The sequence below is a fragment of the Hyla sarda genome, chromosome 5 (assembly GCF_029499605.1).
Source record: "Hyla sarda isolate aHylSar1 chromosome 5, aHylSar1.hap1, whole genome shotgun sequence".
Taxonomy (NCBI): Eukaryota; Metazoa; Chordata; class Amphibia; order Anura; family Hylidae; genus Hyla; species Hyla sarda.
In genome coordinates, this window is record NC_079193.1 from 330514238 (window position 1) to 330533163 (window position 18926).

An 18926-nucleotide genomic window follows, 5' to 3' on the forward strand; every position below is an offset into this window, starting at 1 on the left:
GTACGTTTTTCAGAAATGGTTTTTGGGGGGCATGTTGCATGTAGGAAGCCCCTATGGTGCCAGAACAGCAAAAATAACCCACATGGCATACCATTTTGGAAACTAGACCCCTTGAGGTACGTAACAAGGAATAAAGTGAGCCTTAATACCCCACACGGGTTTCACGACTTTTGCATATGTAAAAAAAATAAAAAAAAATTCACTAAAATGTGTGTTTCCCCCCAAATTTCACATTTTTGCAAGGGTTAATAGCAGAAAATACCCCACAAAATTTGTAACCCCATCTCTGAGTATGGAGGCACCCCATAAGTTGGCATGAAGTGCATTACGGGCGAACTACAATGCTCCGAAGAGAAGGAGTGATATTTGACTTTTTGAGAGCAAATTTTGCTCGGGGGGCATGTCGCATTTAGGAAGCCCCTATGGTGCCAGAACAGCAAAAAAAAAAACACATGACATACCATTTTGGAAACTAGACCCCTTGAGGAACGTAACAAGGAATAAAGTGAGCCTTAATACCCCACACGGGTTTCACGACTTTTGCATATGTAAAAAAATATATATATTTTTTTCACTAAAATGTGTGTTTCCCCCCAAATTTCACATTTTTGCAAGGGTTAATAGCAGAAAATACCCCCCAAAATTTGTAACCCCATCTCTTCTGAGTATGGAGGTACCCCATAAGTGGACCTGAAGTGCACTACAGGCGAACTACAATGCTCAGAAGAGGAGGAGCACCATTGAGCTTTTGGAAAGAGAATTCGTTTGGAATGGTAGTCAGGGGCCATGTGCATTTACAAAGCCCCCCGTGGTGCCAGAACAGTGGACCTCCCCCACATGTGACCCCATTTTGGAAACTACACCCCTTACAGAATTTAATAAGTGGTGCAGTGAGCATTTACACCCCACTGGCGTTTGACAGATCTTTGGAACAGTGGGCTGTGCAAATGGAAAATTTAATTTTTCATTTTCACGGATCACTGTTCCAAAAATCTGTCAGACACCTGTGGGGCGTAAATGCTCACTGTACCCCTTATTAAATTACATGAGGGGTGTAGTTTCCAAAATGGGGTCACATATGGGGGGGGTCCATTGTTCTGGTACCATGGGGGCTTTGTAAACACAAGTGGCCTTCAATTCCGGACAAATTTTCTCTTCAAAATCCCAATGGCGCTCCTTCTCTTCTGAGCATTGTAGTGCACCCATAGAGCACTTTACATCCACATATGGGGTATGCTCTTACTCAGAAGAAATTGGATTACAAATTTTGGGGGGCTTTTTTTTATTTTCCCTTGTGAAAATGAAAAATTTAGGGTGACACCAGCATTTTAGTGAAAAAAAATTTTTTTTTCATTTTCCCATCCAACTTTAATGAAAATTTGTCAAACACCTGTGGGGTGTTCAGGCTCACTATACCCCTTGTTACGTTCCGTGAGGGGTGTCGTTTCCAAAATGGGGTCACATGTGGGTATTTATTGTTTTGTGTTTATGTCAGAACCGCTGTAAAATCAGCCACCCCTGTGCAAATCACCAATTTAGGCCTCAAATGTACATGGTGCGCTCTCACTCCTGAGCCTTGTTGTGTGTCCGCAGAGCATTTTACGTCCACATCTGGGGTATCTCCGTACTCAGGAGAAATTGCGTTACAAATTTTAGGGGTCTTTTTTTCCTTTTACCTCCCGTGAAAATAAAAAGTAAAGCTCTGCGGACACACACCCCTACCCCTTAATTCCCTGGTTGAACTTGATGGACATATGTCTTTTTTCGACCGTACTAACTATGTAACTACTAACTATGTAACTATGTAAAGGACAACACCAGCATGTTCGTGTAAAAATTTTTTTATTTTTACACTAACAGGCTGGTGTAGACCCCAACTTTTCTTTTTCATAAGGGGTAAAAGGAAAAAAAGCCCCCAAAATTAGTAGTGCAATTTCTCCTGAGTACGGAGATACCCCATATGTGGCCCTAAACTGTTTCCTTGAAATACGACAGGGCTCTGAAGTGAGAGAGCGCCATGCGCATTTGAGGACTAAATTAGGGATTGCACAGGGGTGGACATAGGGGTATTCTACGCCAGTGATTCCCAAACAGGGTGCCTCCAGCTGTTGCTAAACTCCCAGCATGCCTGGACAGGTAGTGGCTGTCCGGAAATGCTGGGAGTTGTTGTTTTGCAACAGCTGGAGGCTCTGTTTTGGAAACACTGCCGTACAATACGTTTTTTATTTTTTATTAGGGGGACAGTGTAAGGGGGTGTATATGTAGTGTTTTACTCTTTATTATGTATTAGTGTAGTGTAGTGTTTTTAGGGTACGTTCACACTGGCGGGTTTACAGTGAATTTACCGCTAGGAGTTTGCGCTGCAGTGAAAAAAATTTGCCACAGCCCAAACTTGAAGCAGAAAACTTACTGTAAACCCGCCAGTGTGAATGTAACCTGTATGTTCACATGGGGTGGGGGCAAACCTCCAGCTGTTTCAAAACTACAACTCCCAGCATGTACTGACAGACCGTGCATGCTGGGAGTTGTACTTTTGCAACAGCTGGAGGCACACTGGTTGGAAAACCTTCAGTTAGGTTCTGTTACCTAACTCAGTATTTTCCATCCAGTGTGCCTCCAGCTGTTGCAAAACTTCAACTCCCAGCATGTACTGATCGCCGAAAGGCATGCTGGGAGATGTAGTTATGCAACAGCTGGAGGGATCGCAACTACAACTCCCAGCATGCAGAGACAGCTGTTTGCTGTTTAGGCTTGCTGGGAGTTGCAGTTTTGCAACATCTGGAGAGCTATAGTTTAGAGACCACTGCACAGTGGTCTCCAAACTGTGGACCTCCAGATGTTGCAAAACTACAACTCCCAGCATGCCCAGACAGCAAACTGCTGTCTGGGCATGCTGGGAGTTGTAGTTTTGCAAGATCTGGAGGTCCACAGTTTGGAGACCACTGTGCAGTGGTCTCTAAACTATAGCTCTCCAGATGTTGCAAAACTGCAACTCCCAGCAAGCCTAAACAGCTCTCTGGGCATGCTGGGAGTTGTAGTTTTGCAACATCTGGAGGGTTACAGTTTAGAGCTCAGTAACTCACCGGCTTCCATTGGATCCAAGGAGCTGCGTCGCGGTCCTCTTCTTCCGCCGATCGTCGCCTGCTGCCGCCACTGATCGTCGCCCGTTGCCGTCGCCGATGGGTAAGTGGATCTTTGGCGCCGGTCCCTGTCGGCCCCGCCTATTGTGGGAGGGCAGGACGGGTAAACCCCTCCGCCCCCGATCTGCTATTGGTGGTCGCGTCTAGACCACCAATAGCAGAGATAGGAGGGGTGGCAACCCTGCCACCTCACTCCTATCGCTACAGGGGGATAGTGGGTGTCTAGGACACCCGCGATCCCCCTTCTATTCCGGGTCACCGGGTCACCATAGACCCGTATGACCCGGAATCGGCGCAAATCGCAAGTGTGAATTCACTTGCGATTTGCGCCGATCGCCGACATGGGGGGGTCTAATGACCCCCCCTGGGCATTTGTGCGGGGTGCCTGCTGATAGATATCAGCAGTCACCCCGGCGCGATCCCCGCCCGGCGCGCGGCGGGGACCGAAATTCCCACGGGCGTACAGGTACGCCCTTGGTCCTTAAGTACAAGGGAGCAAAGGCGTACCTGTACGCCCTTGGTCCTTAAGGGGTTAAAGGGGTTATCCAGTTAGGTAAATCAAATCCCCTATTCACAGGATGGAGGATAAGTGTCTGAGTGTCAGGGGTTTAACCGCTGGGACCCACCGCAATCTCCAGAATGGGGCCAGACTCTTAGCGATGAGTGCTCTGGCCCAACTTTCGAGACATACTAGTTTTAGCAGTGACAGGCCACTCAGTCAATCACTAGCTGCAGCAGTGTCCCTCATCAGCCAGTGATTGGTTGAGCTGGCCATCACCTAGGTTTTTTTTGGGAAGGTGGAGGTCAGAGTGCTCAGTGGTAATAGGCCCCGTTCTGGTTGGACCCCCTGCAATCAGACACTTATCTCTTATCCTGTGGATAAGTGTCTGATTGCATTTTTCATAGCCAGATAATCTCTTAAAGGCATACTCCGCCCTTATACATGTTATCCCCTATCCAAAGGATATGGGAAAACATGTCTGAATGTGCGGGGTGGTTCTCTGGGCTGGCGCTGCGGTGTTATGGTAACTTCAGTAGGGAGGTCAAAACCTCCATTTAAGTCCTGTGTGAACCTACCCTTACATGGCTATAGTCTCTTTTCTATCCTTAAATGTGACCCATGCTGCATCAATGCTGGGGGTGCTGTTTTACTGTTCACTTCAGGAAGCAGAAAGGCTTGGAGCACCACCGCCTGTGAGACATGGTTCACCTAGAGACTGTTATGTGGTCATCCTCCTGCACAAATGTGCTGTAGAACCGCTTCCTATTTCTCTCTGTATCGTGGTTAGAACCAGTTTGTGCTGTTCTGTGAAGTGACTAGCAAACACGATTGTAAGAAATCTTCAATTTCTTGGCAATTTGTTGCATGGAATAATCTTCATTTCTCAGAACTACAGTACAATAGACTGATGAGTTTCAGAAGAGTTATTTTGGCTATTTTGAGCCCATAATTGAGCCCATAATTGCTGATGTTCCAGATACTCAAGTAGCCCAAAGGCTGTCAGTTTTATTGCCTCCTTAAATAGCGCAATGTTCAGCTCGGCTAAGATAATTGTCCAAGATGAATAAGCCTCCTAACATGATAACTCAAGATGAGCTAAGACAATGAGCCATTGGAACACAGCAATGATGGTTGCTAAAAAGGGTCTCTGTATGCCCATGTAGATTTTCCATTACAGATCAGCTGTTTCCACCATAATAGTCATTTGCAGCATTAACAATGTCTAGGCTGGATTTCTGATCAATGTAATGCTATTTTAATTGAAAACAATAGTGATTTGCTTTCACAAACAAAGAGATCATGTTGTAAATTGCACAAAAAAAAGTGTTATGAGTAGAAGAGTATGTAGCATGCTACAAATTTATTATGTGTTTTAGAGTTTTATGCCTACACGCCAGCTTTGAAATCTGCGAGGAACTTAACATGAGCCAATGTTCTCAATACTTACAGATTGTTACCTAGAATTGTGGTGCTTGTTTCCTCACTGTCAAGCAAGATTACCATATTTTTTGCCGTATAAGACGCACTTTTTCTTCCCCAAAACTGGGGGGAATACACCCCTATCGCGGCGGTCCCTGCAGCCATCAACGGCTGGGACCCGCGGCTAATACAGGACATCACCGATCGCGGTGATGCCCTGTATTAACCCTTCAGACGCGGCAATCAAAGCTGACCGCCGCGTCTGAAGGGAAAGTGACACTAACCCGGCTGTTCAGTTGGGCTGTTCGGGACCGCCGCAATTTCACCGCGGCGGTCCCGAACAGCCCGACTGAATAGCCGGGTTAGTGCTTACAGGACACCGGGAGGGACCTTACCTGCCTCCTCGGTGTCTTCTCCGTTCAGGGATCCCCTGTATGGCCGGCGCTCTCCTTCCTTGTCATCACGTCGTCGCGTACGTGCGTCACGACGTGATGACGGTGACGGAGAGCGAGGATACCCAGCTGGCAGCAGAGACGTTCAGCAGCAGGCCGGCAGCAGAGCGACGGGGACACGGCGACAGCGATGGAGCGACATCCAGGGCAGCGGTGACGGGTCTGGAGCGGCGGGGACACGTGAGTATTACCTCCTATGCAGTGGTCTTCAATCTGCAGACCTCCAGATGTTGCAAAACTACAACTCCCAGCATGCTGGGAGTTGTAGTTTTGCAACATCTGGAGGTCCGCAGGTTGAAGACCACTATTGGGTTCAAAATCTTTAATTTTTAAAATTTTGCACCTAAAAATAGGGTGCGTCTTATACGCCGGTGCGTCCTATAGGGCGAAAAGTACGGTATATACAAAAAGTGATGAGGGATCAAGCAAAGTGTCAGCATCAGAGTCATAACTTCAAGCGTCTGGGCGTCAACGCAAAATCTGCAATAGTATCCCCTCTACCACCACTATGTACCATTTATAATACTGTTGTCTTCTTATGTGGCAGGATGGGCAGCCTCAAGTACCATGGCCAAAATGCAAACGCTGGGCCTTCACCCCCTGTACTCAGTACATTGCCTAATAACACAAGTATATGAATATACCATACATTTATAACAAATAACAATACTTCCATAAAAGGCAATGTATTGTTCTACGGGGAAAAAAAGAGAAATAAGATATTTATCAGATCAGATGTTAACCTGTCAAAGGTTCCTATGATTGTTTACCTTGCAAAATGCTCTTCTAGAAAGGCACGGAAGTGTTCCAGCTCCATCCTGTGCCGCAGTAATGTTTCAAGGTTGTAATTCCTGTACTCTTCTGGAACCAGGTCCCATAGATTGGGCTCTTTAGGTATGTCAGGAGGTGGAACAAAGATGTATTTGCTGGCCTGATCCTGTTAAAAAACAGTTAATTTGTCACCACTTGAGAACTAATGTATTGAACTGAATTGCTTAAAATTTACTGAGAACGCACAATGAGGCAGATTTAATAAGACTGTGTACCAAAATGTAGGCACATGGTGGCACATCTCAAGCCATAGCCCTCCCTGTTAGGACAGGCCAACTTTGTTGCTCAACCACAATCCTTGTCAAGCTAAATGCATAAAAGGTCTAATACACATTAATGTGGTTTTAAGGCATGTACACCAATATTTGGTGCAAATTAGGGTAGATTCTGATGCTTTTGGAATAGCAAATCTGGCTCAACGTATGAAATGAAAATTAGAGCGAAAGGTTGTGCTTCTTCGGGGAAACTGTACAATTGAATGGAAGCTCTAGATCTCGGGGCAACTGCCTCTAGCCTGGATACAATCTGTTGGGCATGAAGTCCTATAGGTTCCCTATGGCCTCCTGCAGCACATTTGGCTACAGATGTTGCAGCTGGCCTATAGACCCTTCATACTTGAAGGTTGCTAAAGCTGGTGTCTCAGCTGGTCCCATACATGTTTTATTGACAATAAATCTGGTGACTGGGCAGGCCAAGAAAGGGTTGCAATCTGGTGGAGACATTCCAAGGAAACCCTAGGCTATATTCACACGGCGGAATTTCCGCATGCGGATTCTTCACGGAATCCACACAAGCCATAAATCACCCAAATGAATGATGCGGAATTGGGGCAGATGTGCGGAAATACTGCAGTGTGAATATAGCCTTACTGTGTGTGGGTGAGCATTATCCTGCTGAAAATGACAATTTGGAGGCCATGAGAGGAAACACATGTGGCTGCAGGATGTTCTACATACATCGCTGAGGTGTTAGTGTATCCCGTTTCCATTTCTCAGATCATTACATCAGCAGTTGGGGCAGAGTGTCCCTTTACAGCAGAGACAGGATTGAAGCGCTCAGCATGAGACCTCAATACTCCAACCTGACTGTTGTCCCAAACAGAACCTGGATTCATTGCTAAAGACAATACAATTTCAGTCAATAACAGTCCAGGTTTTTCATTTACAACATCACTGCAAATGAAGGCAACAATAGCTGGCTGGCAATGGAGGGACACATAATGGGCACCATGACACCAAATTTCCTTCTACTAAGTGCCTAGAAGTGATCCATTCCAAGCAAAGAACGAAGTGCCTAATAAAGGTGCCACCTGTGTCTGGATGGAGGACAAGGAAACTTTGGGATCATCCTGCTTCTCTCAGTCCAATAATGTGTCCCCTCTTTAAGTCTGTCAGTTGGGCAGAATGTTAGTGAGTGCATTGTAGCGGCATGTCTAGCAGTAAATAACTTCTCATCAAGAGGTACACTACCCAAAAGTATCCTCTGAGTGTGGTTTTTATTTTATAGGGCAGCAATGGAAGGACTGTTACACCCTCTTGTGGCAAGACCCAATATCTAGTAACTGCAGGACACATTATTATTTTTATTTTTGTCAATGAGTGTATAATAGAATAAAGCAACCCCTTAAGAACGCAGGGTTTTTCAGTTTTTGCACATTGGTTTTTTCCTCCTTACCTTTTAAAAATCATAACCCTTTCAATTTTCCACCTAAAAATCCATATTATGGACTATTTTTTGCGTCACCAATTCTACTTTGCAGTGACATTAGTCATTTTACCCAAAAATTCACGGCGAAACAGGAAAAAAAATCATTGTGCGACAAAATCAAAGAAAAAACGCCATTTTGTAACTTTTGGGTGCTTCCGTTTCTACGCAGTGCATATTTCTGTAAAAATGACACCTTATCATTATTCTGTAGGTCCATATGGTTGAATTGATACCCTACTTATATAGGTTTGATATTGTTGTACTTCGGAAAAAAATCATAACTACATGCAGGAAAATGTATACGTTTAAAAATGTCCTCTTTTGACCCCTATAACTTTTTTATTTTTCCACGTACAGGGCGGTATGAGGCCTCATTTTTTGCGCCATGATTGGAAGTTTTTATCTGCATCATTTTTGTTTTGATCAGACTTTATGATCCCTTTTTATTAATTTTTTAATGGTATAAAAAGTGACCAAAAATAAGCTTTTTTGGACTTTGGATTTTTTTTTTACGTGTACGCCATTGACTGTGCGGTTTAATTAACAATATATTTTTATAGTTTGGACATTTACGCACGCGGCGATACCACATATGTTTATTTTTATTTACACTTTTATTCTTTTTATGGGAAAAGGGGGGTGATTCAAACTTTTATTAGGGAAGGGGTCAAATGACCGTTATTAACACTTTTTTTAAACTTTTTTTTTGCAGTGTTATAGCTCCCATAGGGACCTATAACACTGCACACACTGATCTCTCATGCTGATCACTGGCGTGTATTATCACGCCTGTGATCAGTGTTATCGGCGCTTGACTGCTCCGGCCTGGATCTCAGGCACGAAACAGTCATTTGTCGATCGGACACAGAGGAGGCAGGAAGCAGCCCGACTGAGCAGCCGGGTTACTTTCACTTTCATTTCAGACGCGGCGGTCAGCTTTGATCGCCACGTCTGAAGGGTTAATACAGGGCATCACCGTGATCAGTGATGTCCTGTATTAGCCGCGGGTCCCGGGCATTGATAGCCGCCGGGACCGACCCGATATGACGCGGGGACACTGCGTGACCCCGCGGCTTATTGCGGTAGCCGGCGGAGGACGTACATATACGTCCTTTGTCGTTAAGTGGTTAAAATGTTGAGCTGAGCCAAATGTAGCTTTTTGCTCCAAAGGACTGCAAAGTACACTGCCATGGAAAAATGAACAGATGTTCATTAAAATGGTTGCCGTCCAATATTTTGTAATTCTTGCTCTTGCCAGAAGATCTATAACAACCAGAATTACCCTGGAGTCGAGACATCAGTCAATAAAGGCTTGCCATGCAGTTGATATGGGTTCCTTGGCCGGTCCCATTCTACATACTACTAGCTGGTTAGAACCTATCTAGGATTCCCCCTTTAAATAAATGTCATTGTTATTTGGTGGAGTTGGGGGGATTGGCCCAAGGGTCACGGTAATGATCTGCAGGGAAAAACACACACCTGAGCCCTATGTCCTGTGTGGCAATGCTTGGCACCAAAATAGGGAGCCCATTTTGATATTTGCTATGGCCTACTTTCTTATATGTGCATCACTTACGTTAATACGACTATTCGTGACAGATTCCCTTTATACAAACCTCCTACATAAAGATTACAGGGTTGTATACATACTGCAGAGAGTGGACATTTGTTCAGTAAAGGTTAATTATGTATAGTACAATAATATCAAGACATACAATCCATCACTATGATTTATATTATATGTGATGTAGTAATAGGGAGGTCTTGGCAGTCAACATTTCACTACAGACAACAAGATACAGTTACATACTATATTATGTATTTCTGACATTTATGCTTGAGGGTGTGTTTCTATGGGAGCTCGAGCCCTGTTCACACCATATGTAATTAAACCTGATGTACCATAAAGGGGAAAGTGATGATAAATGAGGTGTTTTGTTCTGCCAATGAATCACCCGACTTGGAATAGCTGATCTGATTGTATAAGAAAGGATTCTACAATTCGGCAAAGTCACTGCTGGGATTTTTTATACGGTATTGTGTTTGTCTGCAGTAATTCTATTCTGACATCTACGCAAAGGATTTGGGAGATTATGTTAATGATGTTCCTTTGAAATTTAAAAACAATGAATTTTAATTAAAAAAAAAGTGTAAATTTATGTTTGTTCACAAATTTTCACAGATTCTGAAACAATACAGACTGGACTGCAGTAGGACCTCATTTACTAAGGCTTTTTCGAATACATTTTGTAGGGTTTTTTGTGTTGCATGTGCAAATATGGGTGGTGTAAACTTAGACTAGACAGCCTAAAGATTCACGTAATTTATGAAAAAGCTTGAGCAACTTTAATAAATATGGCATGTCCTTAGACTGTCTAGTCAGTTTTAGTAAGTCTTGCTCATAGGGCTTCAGATAAATGGCAAGTAAATGCATCTGCCATAGTGACTATTGTCGCCATAGGCCCTATATTGAGGATGTTTAACTTACATGCCCAGTTTGTAAGGCTAAAAAAGACATAAGTCCATCCAGTTCAGCCTATGAGCCTGTATGTACAGCTAGTACCCTATAGTGTTGATCCAGAGAAAGTAAAAAAAAAACTCATGAGACAGGAGCCAATTTTCTCATTTTAGACGTAAAAATTCCTTCCTGACTCCAAGTCCAACAATCAGAATAAATCCCTGTCAATTTCCCACCTCTAGAATCTAGTGACTAATCGAGTCTTGTATTGCAGATTTCCATGACCTACTTTTCTAGCATGTTTTAGCTATGATATTTGGATTACCTTAGCTCAGGGGTCTCAAACTGGTGGCCCTCCAGATGTAGCAAAACTTAAACTCCCAGCATTCTCGACAGCCATTAGCTGCAGCAAATGGCTGTCTGGGCATGTCCAGGCATGCTGGGAGTTAAAGTTTTGCTACATCTGGAGGGTCACCAGTTTGAGGCCCCTGCCTTAGCTTGATATCAGAAGACTTAGGCTGGGTTCACACTGTGCTTGTGCCACACATTTAGCATTTGCACCAGGTAGGATTCCAAATAAGCTAAACATGTCCATAGGCTTCCTTTGCTAGATGGAATGTCCTTTTGGCCTCCGTCTGGCAAGTATACTTGAGTATACAGCAAAAAATGAAGGATGGAATGGCGTTCTGTAGTAGATTATGCTATTCCATCCTATAGGATTCTTTAAAAAAAACAAAAACATTAATAAACATATCCAAAGAAATAAAATACTTTGGGTGACAAATGACAAAATGTGGCATCTGTAGCAGGCAAATGTTCACCACACTCTAGCCAATATTTCTGCCAACTCTATCTCCCTTACACTTTTGGGAGGGGTTAGAGTCAAGAAGATGTAGTGGGAGGGAGATAGAGTTGGCTGAATTTCTGGCTAGAGTGTACGGCACACAGGAACAGAAAGTCCATTACAGAATGTACGCTAGACAAGACATTAAGCTAATGACAACAGAGTAGACAGTTTGCATTAAAAAGCAGAAGGAAAGCATGAAAGACCACTAAAAAGTAGTAAAATAACTTTATTAATATATGTTAATTTATTAGACAGTAAATAGTGTATCTACATTGAGGGGCTTTGGTGACATCACTGTCCATATATGAACACTATCACTGGAACACTGGAAGATTCCTACCTCCCCTTTCCATGAGCTCCCTACAGAGCAGTGGTACTGCAGACAGCTGCCTCACACACTGGCCCTCATTTACTATTGCAAACCTGACATGTTTTGTCAGGTTGTGCGCCAGATTCTATCAGAATTTGCGTCAGAATTGAAAAAGCCCCGACTAACTCTCCATTTTGCTAAGAAAATCCATTAAAAAAAAGGAGCGTGGTCTCCGAAAAGGGGCCTGGCCCCGACATTTTCACAGAAACCCAACATATTTACTAAGGTTTCCACATAAAATGTGGTGGATTTGAGCTGAGGAAAACCCTACAGATCAGAACATGTGTAAAAAAAGGAAAATGTAGGGAAAGAGGAAAATGTAGGGAAACCTTAGTAAATACCGTGGGAAATAAATTGTAGGGAATTAAAACCCACAAAGAAACCTACACTCCACTCTTAGTAAATAAGGGCCATTGGCCCGATGGCCATGCCCCTTTTTCGTGTTTTCATTGTAAAATGGTGAGTTAGTCGAGTTTTTTTCAATTCTGGCGCAGACAGAATTTCTGGTGCAATGTGCTAGAATCTGGTGCACAACCCTACAAAACATGTCGGGTTTGCAATAGTAAATGTGGGCCATTGTGTCAGGTGGCTGTCAGCAGTACCATCGCTCATGCGGAGCTCTGGAGTAGAGGAGGCATCACTAAATCTGAAATATCCGACTTTAATAAGGGCCCTATTACATGGCCTAAGCTGTGCTATAAATGAAGATCAATCTCCTAGATCAGTGCTCATTTACAGAGCTTATTACACAGCTCGGTAAATGTGCGGGTAGGGCCCTACAAACGATCGCCCCGTGTAATAGAGCTGTTAGGAAGTTGCAATTATTTAACTGTGCATATATTGTAAATGTCTACATATAGACAGTGGCCCTCATTTATTTAGAGAATCGGGTTGTAAGTCTATCTTGATTTCTTACCCGATTGCTTTTTTCCCCTGGTATTTATTATTATGTTGCATCCTGTTTGTCGCATGTGGGTTTTGTTGGTTTTGGTTTCCAACTTCTCTGAGTTGTCGGGAAAAAATCCACAACAATTCAACAAATTCGGGTTGGAAACCTTTATAAATACGTGGGAAAGCTCAGAAATGTCGGGTTATGCCCCTTTTTCGTGTTTGGGAGAATCCACATCGGGTCCGTCGGGAAAAAATGTCGCATCGTGTCGCAGACTGGCGCACAATGTCTGCGACATGTCGCAGACAAAGATGCGACAAAAAAACCCGACAAAACAAGTCGGGTTTAGAATAGTAAATGAGGGCCTGTAACTTATTTGCCCTCATAATGGAACTGTTTATATATAGACTGTTACTATACATGAACCGTTACATAATTGGAAGTTCCTTAGGGCTCTACTGCATGGGGAGATCCAGCGATTGTTAGTAGGGCCCTCCCAGCATAATTACCGAGCTGTGTACTAGGCAATGTATCCTTTTTTGGAAAAATTTATTCTGCACCTCCAATAAAATCCAGGTGTTTTATTGTAATCCAAAAGCATTAAAAAAAAAAACATATCTGTGAAAATAATAAAACACAGAAGTGCAAACACGTTTGTGACTTTCTCAGTTCTTAAAGAGGATGTCCGACCAAAGTGTTTTTTTTGCAAAAAACTATTGTCTAATAAATTAAATATATTAATAAATAAAGTTATTTATGGATAAATATTCTTTCTTTTCAGTTGTCTTTCATGCTTTTCTTCTGCTTTTAAAAAAATATATATTTTTATTGAACATTTACATCAAATAAAACAAGGAATGTCAACATAGGTAAATTGACAGAAAAGAAAAGGGGTAGAACATAAATGGAAGGCAAAATGAAACAAAAAAAAAACCCTTGTTCCGATGAAAACACGCAATGACCCATACAGAGTCCCTTGTAAGTTTCTTCTGCTTTTTAATGTAAAATGTCTGCTCTGTTGTCTTAATCCCAACATCCTGACTGTGTACATTCTGTAATGGACTTCCTGTTCTTGTGTGCAGTACATTCTAGCCAGGAATTCAGCCAACTCTATCTCCCTCCTAATACATTTTCTTGACTCCAACCCCTCCCACATTGTGAAATAGAGATAGAGTAGGCAGAATTAGTGGCTAGAATGTACATAGGAACAGGAAGTCCATTGCAGTATGTATACCAGACAGGATTGAGAGTTGTAGAAAACAGAGTAGACAGTCGGCATCAAAACCAGAAGAAAAGCTTTAAAGACAACAAAAGGCAGTATAATAATTTTAATTACCTATATATTTTAATTTATTATAAAGAAAATAGGTTTGATTGTCGGACATCCCCTTCCCAACTCTGTCTACCTCTGCTGGCGGGGCCTGAATTCACATTGCGGGGCGCGCTCGCATGCGAATCCCTGCCCGTCACTAACCTCCCTTGTTCGTTGTCCCTCCTGTGTTCTCGCAGCATCGGTGCGTGTGCCCCTGCCTCCTAGTGCGCACGTGCGCTGGTGTTCAAAGATTTAAAGGGCCAGTACGCCCTTAATTATCTGTTACACCTGCACCTCAGTTATAAGTTTCTGCACCTCCCATCACCCCTTGCCAGATCTTTGTATGCCTTGTGCCATTGAGAAAGCACTATTCTGTGTTTGCCCTGCCGTGTTCTGACCCTCTGTTCTGTGACCTGACCATGCTCCTGTGCCACCTGCCTATTGACCTTCTGCCACGTTCCTGACCTCGCATCTGTGCCACCTGCCCTGATTTACTGCTATCCTGACTACGAGTTGCCTGCATCCTCCTGTGCCACGTATCTCCCCAGCTGCCTGTGTGGTTGAGTCATGCCAGGGGTAGCAGCAGCAAATCCATCCCACCTTAGCCTCTGCTCCCTGGCATGGCCCACATCATCTACCACACAGGTACAGGGGATCCACTATACCGTGACTGTTACAGTTACAATTTTTATCACCGTGTCCCTGCATAGATTTTTTCTCATTGTGTCTCCAAGACACAAAAGTGCTAAACATACCAATGGCTCATTGTGCAAAGCTCATATTTCGTGACCTAATTTCCCAACAATTTTATAACGTTTTACTAGCATTTAACCAAAAATTACATATTTTGCCTTCGACATGTAAAAACTTGGGAGAACATTGCTCCAAACTAATGCGGTAAAGCCATTATCTTACCTCATCTTTCTTGGACGCCTTCTCTCGTTGCAAAGCCTGCAGCTTTTGATAGTTAGCTGACTCCAGCTGTCGTGATTCTTCAACCAGCTCTACCTAATAAAACAAAGCAAAGAGAAATGCTGCGGACCTTCTCTGCCAGTGAAGGGGTTACATTGACGAACGGATGTGAAGACCATCTGTCCATTGTTGTGACAAAGAAATCCTGATGTGTTTATAATGATAAATCTGTCATCGCTTCGCTAACAGCAGCTATTTTACTGTGAATATTGTGGGATGTGATGTGGAGCAGCTGATTGTACCAAATAGTAATTCTGACTATAATAAAGAGGGAAAAGGTCTTTATAGTATTATATGACCACCTACCCGCATATAAACCAGTGATGCCCACTCCACCAGTAGCTTTCATCCTTTGGATATTGTATAACATGGCCACATGTAGCATCTGTATTACCACCACAATAACCAGACCACCACAGTTATCTAAATTAATCTAAATTTGGTTCTGTAGGACTGTAAAGATTTCAGGTGTTGAAGCTTTAAAGGGGTACTCCGGCCCTAGACATCTTATCCCCTATGTAAAGGATAGGGGATAAGATATCTGATCGTGCACCCAGTGTTTGTTTAGAGCATCAGGTGCAGCGACGGAAGCTCGTGAAGTCACGTCCCCACCCGGCTCGTGACGTCTTGACTACGCCCCCTCAATGCAAGTCTATGGAGGGGACATAATGACAGTCACTCCCCCTCCTATAGACTTGCATTGAGTCGGCATGGCAGTGATGTCGCGATCGAAGCTCGCTCCGTGCACCGGATGTCTGTAGTGCCACAGCCGAGATCGCGAGGGTCCCCAGCTGGGGGAACCCCTGCAATCAGACATCTTATCCCTTTGGATAGGGGTTAAGATGTCTAGAGGTGGAGTACCCCTTTAAAATGTGTCCATATTACTATGTGAAAGTAGCCATAGTGGTCAGACCACTGCTCATCCATCGATTTCACACGGTACAATATATTTTGATGATATTTAGGCACAGTCTATAAGAAAGACAGGTTAAAGTACATACTTTCCCATAAGCCTGTCTGTCTAACTCAGTCATCTGTTTCCAGGCGGAGAGTAGAATCGTGAGGACGTATTCTTCAGCTGAGTCAAATAAATCCTCAAAAGGTGGATCAAGTTTCTGATAAATCTCTTTCCGTATGGTCTGCTCAACACCAATGTCCATGGAAGCTGAAGGAGCAAGGTAAGTGCCAAAAATGAGCTGGAGGAGAGAACCAAAATCCAGTCAATAAATCATTTCATGACTTTAATGTGGGATTTGAATTTCACTGAAAGAAACACTCTTGACAACAAATAGATGCTTGATGTACCCAGCCTGAACACTTAGTTTTTGTGGTGGAAAAATTCAAGTTTTAGAACAGATGTGTGTAACCTGTGGTTTTGCAAGGCTGACAATCATAAGGCTTGTAGTTCTACAAGGGCTGAAATGACAAGTTGTCTATGACTGTTCCTGACATTTTCGCACTAAGCAAAGTTGGTGAAATCAGATGTATACTAGGTACATAAAGTACAGTAGAGAACTAATGTGCCATTTTTATGTTAGATAAAATAACACTCTATGGTACTTTTAACCCTTTGATCTGATCACTTGCTGTCTCCTCTCTGAACTGTGACCATGCTAGATTGTGTAGGTTTTCCCAGAATCCCCCTTGCATGTATGCACAGTGGAGACTAGCTATCAATACTTCCAGCACTGACCAGGAGATTGCAGTTGAACTGAGCATGTTTGACCGCTTTAGTAGATTCCAGAACCAAGAGTACTAGGTTATCATAGTGGATTGTGGTGAGCAGGAGGAAGAGCAATGGTGACTGGGGTGTTGCGATGATAGTGTAGGGTCTATTGGTGTTAACCCTTAAATGTCGTGACGCCAGGGTTCGGTTTCCTCAATGTAGTAATCCTACCGCCAACCGTCCCACAAACGGTAGGGAAAACAACGGAATGTCCACAACAGGTTTTATGAAGCAAACTTGAAGTAACTTTACTGTATATTTTATGCAACGGCAAGGAACATAACAGTCTTTGAGAGAGAGAACCGTGGTTCAGGTTCCTCACAGGTTTGCTGGGACTCCGGGATCAATGAGCTTTGGTGCTAGCCACTATGCTACTATTTTTAGGAGATTTGAGTTTCTAGTAGTTACACAGGATTTAGTAGATTGAGCTTGGATAACTCACGGTTTTGTGGCTACTATTTATTAGGATTCATGCCTAGCTTGAATTGATGCTGATGAGATGTGCTTTCTTTCATGTACAGGTCTCAAGAGAGAGAAAAAAATGAATTTAGTAGCTGCAGCCCCTTATGTATTAAGAGGGCAGGACAAAGATCAATGGTCAGCAGAACCTGTCAGTCCTGACCCCAGTGAACTCTGGGTACATCACATGACCCTGGAAGGTCCTTGAACAATAGTACAACCATTATTATAGTCACATGACCTGCTAAGGTCCTATTCAGAGGTATTCCTATATAACATATTAAATATATATAAATTTATACATTAAATACCATTTATATGAGGCGACTAAGGGTTAGCCCAACAGGAGAGCCCTATTGACATAAAGGGACTCTGGCTGAGGGGACTTTAGACAAAGGGACAGGACCAGGTCCTGTACCGGGATACCACAGGATTAGTAAGTATATCTCTTAAACAGTACATTTTCAAAAAAAATGCTTGTACATTAGAAATATGTCTAAAGGGGTTATCCAACATAAGAGGACTTTAGTATTTACCTGCCAGACAGTAATGGATATGCTTAGGAAGGATCAGTGCTTGGCTTGGGGCTAAATGGCTGTGTTGTGAGTCCTTCATAACGCTGCTACCTTCTTTTTGTGAAACGGCTATTATCTGTTGGAGTTCCCTCCCTCCAACTACAAGTCCCAGGATCTCTTTTTTGTAAGGGTGAGGTCACTTTTCTCCCTCACACATCAGCCACCTCACCCATTGCACTACATTTGAATTCCCTTCCATGTGTGTTATGCTTGAAACTACAATTCCCTGCATAATGATCTCCCTCCCACCCAGCAGTCACTTCTCCCATTGAAGCACAGACAAAAGGTGGAAAATAGGTGGGAAGGGTGATGTAAAAACAAAGGGGCAATGATGTTGAGGCAGCAAACTCTGCAGAGACAAGTCTTCATCAGGAAAAGTCATCATGGTGGTTTGGGTTAGATGGAGAAGAAGAAGATGGAGTCACTGTCTAAAAAAAAAAACCATAATCTGTCTGGCAGAGCATCTCTGTAGAAGTGGTATCTAGCTTTACTGAGGGTAGACAGTTTATAAAGTCTATACAATTCAGCCTGGGCCCAAGGAAGTGACCAGTGACGCAGAGACCTTAAGGCTTGCTGGGACTTGTAGTAGGACTGGACAATTGAATGCAGACCATGTTGATTTGACAGATGACAGGGACTGACTTGACTTGACTCATAAAGCTGTGACTTTTGCTTAATTGAATTGATGGTGGCTGCAGGACTTGATTTTGAGGCCTCCAACCCCCTGGACACACACACTAGGCCCGACTGCACTGGACTTCAGCAAAGATTGAGGAAGGAAGGAAAGAGAGAGAGCTAGCTCAACCCAGAGCTTATATGGGGGAGACTAGCAGGGAGCCCATAGGTCACTCCTGGGATCACCTGGTCACTGATACCTCCTGGGTAACAATCACATGACATAACTCTTAAAGATACAACACATTTTATAATACAATACACTGCAGAACATATGTGCAGGGGGGGAAACAGGTGCAGGGGCCCTGGGGACAATGAAGGAGGCTGCCTGACAGGGCAGTGGTAAGGGGCAACATCTCCCGTACTGGACCACCACACTTATACCCTGATTAAACTGTTTGCCATTAGGCCCTCAATTTTTGTAATTTCCAAGGTTTTATTAGGTCTCAATATCGAAACACAGGTGAGGAACAAACAATGCATTTCGGGTCTATTTAGTCCTGAGTTATAGTAGTCATGGTTAAGTTTTGTTTTATAGTTTTTTGCCTAAACATGCAACCTAGAAAAGATAAAATGCCTTACAACTAGTGAT

General features: G+C 43.3%; 1 protein-coding gene across 7 annotated transcripts in view; it reads right to left on the reverse strand.

Annotated features, from left to right (window-relative positions):
* Window positions 1-18926, reverse strand: part of RGS22 (regulator of G protein signaling 22) — a 176208-nt gene that overhangs the window by 34128 nt on the left and 123154 nt on the right. For all 7 annotated transcript variants that reach the window (XM_056522387.1, XM_056522382.1, XM_056522381.1 and 4 more), the window contains 3 exons: window positions 15901-16095; window positions 14843-14935; window positions 6284-6450 (listed from right to left, as the gene is read on the reverse strand). In XM_056522387.1, the coding sequence (XP_056378362.1) occupies window positions 6284-6450; window positions 14843-14935; window positions 15901-16095 (455 nt within the window). The remainder of the gene's footprint in view (window positions 1-6283; window positions 6451-14842; window positions 14936-15900; window positions 16096-18926) is intronic.